We start from the raw sequence: 9,864 nt of genomic DNA, 5'->3' as shown, positions 1-9,864 counted from the left end.
TTCAGGAAGAGAAAATAAACAGCACAGATAAAACACGGGGGATGTAAAGAAGCGATAACAATTACCACCTTAAAGAAAATACGATCTTCTCATCTTTCCTGAATTATTCTCTTACTTTTACTTTTTCATGTAATCAGACACTATAATTGCCTCAGAGAGGGTGTGGGAATGGGAGGTGATCCCCTGGCACCTTAACTTCAATGGTCCAGAATGTAGAATTATGGGAACTACCAAGGCAAAGTTTAAAAATAATTAGGGCCAGATAGGCAAGTGGTCATTGGCTGCCATCACTGGAAAAATTAGGTGAGTACAAGAATATTGAGATGTATCTACGCCAAACAATATTTTTGTCCCAGCACATTAATTTCATTTCCTTGTAATACATTCTTCATTAGAAAAGGTATTTTGGCTTTTTTGTTTAGTAATGACACTAGCAGCACTGTAAGGCAAGCATAAATTTAAGGGAGCAGCATGAATGTACAACATAAACTGCTCCCCAAACATGGAGCCACTTTAGGGTACTTCAGAAAGATCAATAAACCTTAATTCGTCTTTTTAAATGAAAAATTGATTTTTGTCTGGTAATCAACCATTTTTCTCACTTTGTGGGTGATGCCTCTGTGCGAATCACTGTTAAATTTCAAAACTTTAAACTTTTTTCTTTTTAGTGAAAGAACATTGGTACTGATTGTATGGGAAGAAACCAACCAACCAACAAAAAACGGACAGAAATGGCAATATTAATTGCTTGTTTGACTTTCTGGGACCAACGTCAAATCTAAATTTGTCCCTGAGTGCTTAGATGGATACATACTGTTGCATAAAAAAGTCCTTTCACACAGCATGAGGTACTTCAGAGGACAGCTGCCTTTATGACTGCACACTGTTATTCTGCACTAGGGAAGTTTTCTACATACTTCCTGCCACTGCTATCATCAGTTAAGCTTGAACTGTTGCAGCATGGAATGAAACATACAAAGTTCAACGCAGAATGCAAAATTGACATCTACATACCAAACAGCAGCTTCCAGCTGCACAGCGGACACAAAAGACCAGCTAGTTTCATAGGAATGGATAAGAGAACATGTCCTATATGTTCTATATATGTTAACTGTTCTTGACAAAGAAGTGAGCTGTAGCTCATGAAAGCTCATGCTGAAATAAATTTGTTAGTCTCTAAGGTGCCACAAGTACTCCTGTTCTTTTTGTTCTAGACATGGCCACTTCTTGGATCTGAAAGGTTATTGTATGATGTCCTTATATGAATGCTAACCAATAATTTTGGACAATTGACAGAGATACACACCAAGAAGAATCTTAGTCCTGGCTGCAGACTACAGTTATTGGGTAGCATTGGGCTATGACTGGGTAAATTAAACCTCTAATGGTTTAGACAAGTAGGAAAGTGGCCTAAAATCTTCCTTTCATACCTGGTTGTCAGTAGTTAGTACCACAAGAAGTGGGTCTATTTTAATGAATACTTTAGATATTAATCAGGATAGAACTTGTGGCTATATACACTATTGAGATTCACATCATCTCCCAGTACATCTGTAGGGACAAAGTGAGGACTAAATTCCAATAAATACATGAAGTTTGATTCTCTAGTGCTTATGAAAAGTGCCAGCTTGACATCTTGTATGTAGGCCATAATTACCAGACAGGGGACTCTATCCTGGGAAGCGGTGACTCTGAAAAAGATTTGCAGGTGCGGATGGACATAAACTAAACATGAACTCCCAGTGCGATGCTGTGGCCAAAAGAGCGAATGTGATCCTTGGATACATAGACAGAGGAATCTTGAGTAGGCATAGAGAAGTTATTTTACCTATATATTTGGCACTGGTGCGACAGCTGCTAGAATAGTGTGTCCCGTTCTGGTGTCCACAAGTTTAGAAGGATATTAATAATTTGGAGAGGCTTTAGAGAAGAAGCAGGAGAATGATTAAATGATTAGAAATCAGGCCTCCTTATAGTGATAAACAAAACAGATTGAGCTTGAATCTAACAAACAGAAGGTTAAGGGGTACCTTCATTACAGTCTATAAGTATCTACACTGTGACTATTTGATGATGGGTTGTTCAAGCTAGCAGAGAAAGGTATAACATGATTCAATGGCTGGACGTTGAAGCTAGACAACTTCAGACTGGATATATGGTATACATTTTTGACAGTGAGAGTAATTAACCATTGGAACAATGTACTAAGGGTCGTGACGAATTCTCCATCACTGGCAATTTTAAAATCAAGACTGGATATTGTTCTAAAAGATCCAATCTAGGAATTATTTTGGGGAAGTTCTGTGGCTTGGATCAAACAGGTCAGAACAGATTACCACTATGGTCCCTTCTGGCCCTGGAATCTCTGAATCTCTGAACAGTGAAGTCCTCTCTCTGCAAATCAGGTACAGCATACAAACAATTTGAACTCCCCTGATGCAGCCCTGCCACTGAGCTTCAACCTTGATTTGGATAAAATACATTTAGGAGCAAAAAGAATAGCTCATTTTTCACATCCATTCAAACCTTGGCCTCTCTGACTTCTCTTGAATGCTAATGAGGGTGCCAGTGGCAGCAAATTATGTAAAACTAAGTGAAATTTTTCAGCCAAAACTTTTTTCATCAAAAAGTGCAGATTTTGTGATGATGAAATGTTTTGAGAATTCATGTCAGTTTCATCTCAGTGTTAATGTAAGGAAAAAAACAAAAAATGTGAAAAAAAGTTTTATTTTGACATTTTCAGAACAAAATTTTTGGATTTTTTGATTCAAAAAACTTTTAATTGCAAAATTTCCTTCAATGTTATTAAAAATTAAAAACCATTAACATTTCTGACACGCTAAACAAAACATTTTCGTTTGAACAAAATGTTTCGCTCAATCCTAAGTGATTTTTTAAAAAACCTTTTTGTGCCTAAAATATTGAAAAAAAAATTCATTTCAGATCTACCCCAGGCAACTTTTTATTCTGATTTTTCAAAACTGCCAGTTGAACCAAAAAGTCGGTTATTTGCAGTTCTACAATTATGGTGGTGGTTTTGTGTGATGTGGAAGCTCTCCTAGGAATTGACCTGAGACCTATACATTTCACACAGGCTGAATGAACAGCCATTAAATGTTTCTTCCAGTTACTATCAAGGGGCTGATCCTGTAAGCGCTCAGATTTGGAACATGGTGCACAGAATTATTGCAGGATTGGGCCTCCAGACTGGATTTGAATCATCCTAGCGGTGAAATGTTTTTATATAACATTACCAGTCCCCCTTATAGTAATAATCTACAGATTCTTGGTGATCAATATTCTGATTTGTGGGAAACATTTTAAGTTTTTATGGTGGGGAAGTTATAACTAAATATTATAAAGTTATGGCCGAAATTAAGTAGACTAATCTTTGACTAATAAATTTCAGAGAATCACTGGAAGTTTTATAAGAAGGTTGCCCAGTAACTCATTCCCTAAAGACAATAGTGGTACAACCTACAGGGAATATGAGTTGTAAAACACTTAAGAACTGAATTTTAAGTACTGAAACAAGTAGGGAGGATATTCAGGGGTGTGGGGGTGTTCATATAAAATTAATGTTACAATTAATAAAGAAGACATAAAAAATGAAGACATTACTAACTAATCTAGACTGGCACCAGAAAATCTGAATAAAATTTAAAAAAAAATATTGCTTATTATCTGTACCTATGTAACACGTCACAGAACTGGTCAATTTTCTATAATAACTTAACTGGGAAAACCAAAGATAATAAAATGTGTAGAAAACTGTAAATAATGAAACTGAAAATAATTAAGAGGAAATATATGTTATGACAGACTGTTTAAAGGGGCAACTTTCCAGGGTGATATATGTGCTCATATAAATTCTACACGACAGATAGTCTTGGAAACATTTGGAGAATCATTTTGGCAAGTGTTTAGTTATCAGTTTGGAAGGATAATTCTAACAGAAAAGCTGTAATTGAGATCCTGCTTTGAGCAGGGGGTTGCACTAGATGACCTCCTGAGGTCCCTTCCAACTCTGATAGTCTATGATTGGTTTTCAATTAAATACCTATACTGCTATCAGAGTTTAACACAGGAGTTATGGTATGAGCTAAGAATATAATTTAGAAATTAGAAGAAAATTATGATCTCCATAAAATACAGATTTAAGCAGGATTTGGAGATGAGAATGTGGTTTATAATGCTAAAAGGTTTGTTCCCTAATGTTTTAAACTAATATTTCCTGTAATGTTGGGCCAAATTTACACAGAGAATCAAGTTTCTTTATATTTGCAAAGTATGATAATTAGAAAACCCAGGTTGCAAACTTACTTTAAGAGGCTGAGGTGATACCTCAATTAATTTGAACTTGCAACAGAAGTCCAGTTAATACATTTTAAATGGTTTAAAGGTTAATGACTAATTATATTTTAATATAATTAATCACAGAATTTCATTTCATATAAATCTTTCTAAAACACACCAGTGACTAGGTAATTCAGGAGGCTACTGTCCTGCTGAATGTTTTCTTTTGGCAATGATTACATCAACCAATCAGCTCATCTTTTACACCTAATTTATTTTATAAGTAATCTGTATTATCTGGAGATTGCTGCAATAATGATACACGCAGCTGAGAATTCAAGACTTATAATTTAAATTCAGAATTTATCTACTTCTCTAAGATTAATAATCAATCTAAGAGAGCACTTCTACAGTGACCTTCCAGGAGGGAATCTCTAAGTCCTTTATGTATGTTTATAGTCCAGATTGCCACCTCCTGCAGTAAAACCAATAGGGGAGGGAATCTCCATGATAACCCGCCCGTGGAGTTTTTCTCCCTATTATTCCACTGGGAGAGGCATGGGGGGGGACAGGGGTTCCCCTGATCTCCATGGTGTATGTTGCACGGCCCATCACAAATCCAGCAGATCCCCCAAAAGCCAGCACCAACTTTACTGAGGCTCTGTATCTCTGCAGTGGCTCTGCCCTCAGAGACCCACCCTTCTGGTCCCTGACAGCATGATGACTCTGTTTGAACTGCAGAACCAGACTCCCCCAGGATGTGGTAGACCTCTGGGGGAAGGGGCACACCAGAAAGGATAACAGAACCTTGGGCTGTATCAGCTTTAATGACTCAACTCCAAAGTATCAAATAGAGGAATAGTTGTGTGACACTCCTCCAACTTCCCCCATTTTTGCCCGCTCCTTCTGTGCGGCTGTTGGACCCAGGGAGCTAACTTCAGTTCCCCCTTTGGCACAAGCTGAGGGAGACCCAAGCATGGATTGTTTCCTTCCAGCACAGATATAGAAGAGTTATGAGACAGTTCTTTTATCCTCCCAACACACCTGTGATGTAAATAAAATCTCCACTTGGTGGACAGGAAAACTTAAATACATAGGCTCAGATCCTCAAAGATATTTATGCTCCTAACTACCACTGAAATCAATGGGACTTATGTGCCTAAATACCTTTGGGCCATAACAATTAAGTGACTTGTTTGGATCACACAGAAAGTCAGTGGTGGACTCTGCCCCAGAACCAACTAAATTTCATTCTGTGGCTCAGCCACAAGACCATTTAACATCCTTTTCTTCCACATTAATAAAAAAATGACTTTAAATCTTGACATCTCTCACAGCAGTTCGGTGGTTCTACCAAATACATTCCATTGGGGTTTTTCTAAGATATGAGAGAGAAAACATACTGCTTCCATTTTTGAAAGCTAGTAGTAAAAATGCCAAAATGCCAATGAGGGCATGTACAGTGTTTGCTGTGGGCTAACTATGGGACGAATCCTGCAAACACTTGGGCATAGTATAATGGGATGTGTCATCCATGTAAAGTTAAGCACATGCATTAGTGTTTGCAGGATTAGGTATATGATTCTCAGACTAGACTACTCTATTTCAGAAGTCAATATCTATGCAGTTGAGAAGGTTACTCTTGTCAGTAGTTCCACTGTAGTCAAAGGGACTGCTTATGGAGAAAAAGTTGTTTGTGTGCTGTTTATATGAAAGGTAAGTACCCAAAGATTTGGATAGACTAAGTGTGTGCTATGTGTCTAAGATCTAAGTGATTTAGGTGCACTGAATGGGACTTGTGATCCTATATCATTCTGAGTATGGCTTCCCTGCAGGCTCACCCTTTCCTCTTTTGAAAATCTCACCCTAAACTATTTCCTTTTCATCTCTAAAGCAACGTGACGATATTAACTTCCAAACTTCCTTAAGGCCGATACTGAGTTTATTTTGCTGAGATTTCCATTATATACTCAATGTGGAAAGGGAAAGGGAAAAGAAAAAAGAGTACAGGAGGAAAAGTCAGTCAACATTATTCAACCTCATTTTAATTTCCACCAAGAGTAATATAAATATATTAAACACCAACAGAACACATTTTTGAAAAGACCATATGGCACTATTACAGTGTTTTAGCTTGATACAAATATAATTTGTAATTTTATAAAAATTATAAGAAAGTATAAGAACATTTTTAAGTAGTACATCAGTAAAAATAAATCTCAACATTAATAGTACTTTGAATATTCTTACAGTAAGAATTTTAAAAGTGCTTTTTAATAACATTGTTGTAACTCAACATTAGTGCAGTGTGCCAAATAGATTTTAAAGCAAATATTCATAGTGAATTTTTCTATAACTAGCAGACTCAAGAGTCTGAAATCTAGTGTTAACCGAGGTAAGTATTTCAATTACAGCTAAACATTACTTAAGTACTTTACATGCTGATTCTATCACTAAGAGAAAGAAGTTGACATCCTTCATGTGAAGACAGAAGCCCTACTCATGTCATGAAACCAGCACTATATAAATGAACATTTAGAAGGCAAAGAAAAATGGCTTCTCCAAAATATTTATACTACTTAGAAAACTACGATCCTATGCCATAGACTGTATGTAATACAAAGATCAAATTCTTTACATTTAATAGCTGCACCTAATTCTCCACTGAATAAATTATTTGTTGATAATTCATGGAATTCCAAGAAAGCCCAATTTCAAGATTTTATAGTTAATATATCTCAGTAATTAAGTAAGCCTTATTTGGATATTTCACAGTATATTTACCTCTGAATTAGTATGTGATTTTGTTTACTATCAGTGACAGTATCTTACTGCTATGTCTACTGCCAAATCTTTGAGCAAGTTAAAAGTGCAACACTGTAAAAGAACAAAAACCCACTGCCTACTGTGACACTATACAATAATAATGGTAAGAGGGCCACTGTACTTCTGAAAACCATGGTGTAACTCTTAGAGGTGCCTCAGAGGTAACCTGTCCAAATTACAACATTTTTTTAAATTAAAGTTCTTTACTGATGGTCTGAGGATGCAAAAATGTTGAATATTCACCACTCTTTTGTTAAAGCCCTTATTTTCAAAGAGACAGGAAACTGAGTTTAAGAATCGATCCCTTGGCCCTCATTTGCATATTATAGGACCTGAACATTTCTTATTCAAATTTTTAGTTTGTTTAGAGAAAAAGATTTTAGTTAGTATGAGAAAAGGGAGTAAAATATAAACTAATTCATTTACTTTATAAGACGGTATGGTTTAGGAAGTCAAACAATTGACCATTTTTCTCAGTATTACACATAAGAACTTTTATACAAACATTAGCACTGAATCAATAACTAGAGATCAATTGTACAACTATCTCTCTATCCCTTCATTTTAAAAAGTAAAATATCATTCCTTTAATTCCAATAATTTGCAACATCCGGTAATGTTCAAACTATTTTCCATCTCTCTTTTTACAAATGCATTAGGAATGGTTTAATGGACATACAAATAGATATATTTTTGTTAACCATTTCCAAGTACCAAACTTAAACATGGACTAGAAAATAATTAAAAATAATAAAGAAATATTTTTATCTTTTCTTGACAGAAAGGTTGACAGCAGTGTCCATAGTTACTGCAAATAATGAAGCTAAACAATTTATTAATGAAAATGATTTGATAGTAATATATAGAGTAAGAGGGGAAACTCAATAGTTTATAATTAATTCAAATTATCACCCCTGATTTTCAAATGATCACTCGGTAATTTTTATTTTTGGATAATAAATTCTTGATCACTAGTGTACTGAATTCTAAATTCACTTATTTTTTGGAAAGATTTCCGGTGCATGTAAATGTGAGAGATTGTGATACTTTAACATTTTGAATTATGTGCTGATGTCAGATTAACCAGAGGTGCTGAACTTAGAGCAGAACATTTACCAAATAGTGTTGCACGATCCTGATTATTATTACAGGAACAATAAATATACAGAGAAGTATTATTAATTATTGAATGGGGGAAGTATTTTTAACAATTGTTTGGATCAACATGGTTCTCTAATGCTACAATAAAATGTGCCAAAGTGCAGTTAGCATTACTAGGATATTGTGGAAAATTCTGTCCAAACTACATGCACATTGTCACAACTGTCACATTACTCTTCACACCTCTCTTATCTGTTCCTCTCTGTCTCAATACTGCTCCTTTCTCTGCTAGTCTTTATCTCATCTACTTATGTACATTTCCAAAATGTACGATCAAAATCCAGAAAATGTAGGTACAGCACAAAAACAATTCAATTTGCATTTTTATTGTCCTTGCAATCATTGAGAAGCCCTCTCATTCAAAATGTTCTGCTCTGGGCTTAAAATGTCCCTCCTCCCATCTGCTGAAACAACTGCACCGTTACTAAGTGGCCTGGGACAGTCTTCAGAGCCTACCCGAACAACCCTTTAAATAACACAGTAGACTTTCCATAAAAATAAGAGAAACAATTAAAGCTAGTTATACTATATGTTATAAACAAAAATACACTTCCCTTGAGTAGATCTCTAAATTAATTCTCAAAGATCTGCTGCCTTCCATACCACAGCTACTCAAGAGTGCTTCAGAAGCAAGTTAGACACTTGCAATCATTCTGGGACTAGCTAGTATCTCTACTTTGTTAATGTTTTATAGGCAAATAAATCTCTCTCTCATGTTATATTATATTAACCCTGACAGAGCTGAGGGGAATTTTTGTTCCTATATATAAACATTATACAATTAGTAAATTTTCTTTCTAAAACATAGTACTGTCTCACTGCAATGACAGGTTAGTTAAATCTAAAATAGATTCTCTAATCATCAGTTCTACCTTGGGGTTTTTAGCTTCACTGGTTGCTAGCTCCTTGTCAATAAGCCTCAGGTTGTGCAAATTAAGAATAGAATCAGCAATTATCCGTGCTGTCCTCTTCTGATAGCCTCCAGATGTTACCATCAAGATAGGAATTCTGTGGTTTCTTGCAGCCCTGAATACCACTTCATCTCTTTTAACAATTCCCTGCATATTTACAAAAATGAAAAACAAAGTGAAATGATATGAATGTCACTTAGTTTTACTTTTACTGGTATGGATTTGTAGCCTGTAGCTTATGCTTTTACGGCCTTATATACATGAGAAATTACCATTATGTGATCTATGTGTTTGATTTTCTAATAGGAATACAATGAAAATCTGTAAAATAATTATTTAAATGATTTAAATATCCCTCTAGTAGTGTATCAAACAGTATACTTTGGCTTTCTATACACAAACTTTTCAAACACTATTTATTATTTGTATTACAGTGGTGAGTAGAGGTCACAACAGATTGGAGCCCCACTGTGCTAGGTAGTGTACAGACTCATAGTAAGATAGTTTTTGCACAGAAAACCTAGACATCAGAGAAAAGGGGTGGAAAAATGAAGCATTATCCCCATTTTACAGATAGAAAACTGAGACTATAAGACATAATAGCCCTGATTCAGAAAGGCATGCAAGCACATACTTAACTTCAGGAGGACTACTCGCATGCTTAGGATCA

General features: G+C 35.5%; 1 protein-coding gene across 1 annotated transcript in view; it reads right to left on the bottom strand.

Moving 5' to 3' along the window:
• Positions 1-6,319: 6,319 nt before the first annotated feature.
• LOC115655108 (histone deacetylase 11-like) overlaps positions 6,320-9,864 on the bottom strand; it is a 62,128-nt gene continuing 58,583 nt past the window's right edge. Inside the window, exon 9 of the mRNA XM_030570239.1 lies at positions 6,320-9,341. Within this exon, the coding sequence (XP_030426099.1) occupies positions 9,099-9,341 (243 nt within the window). The 3' untranslated portion in view covers positions 6,320-9,098. The remainder of the gene's footprint in view (positions 9,342-9,864) is intronic.

The sequence above is a fragment of the Gopherus evgoodei genome, chromosome 7 (genome assembly GCF_007399415.2).
Source record: "Gopherus evgoodei ecotype Sinaloan lineage chromosome 7, rGopEvg1_v1.p, whole genome shotgun sequence".
Lineage (NCBI taxonomy): Eukaryota > Metazoa > Chordata > Testudines > Testudinidae > Gopherus > Gopherus evgoodei.
This window is presented reverse-complemented; position numbering and strand designations above follow the sequence as displayed.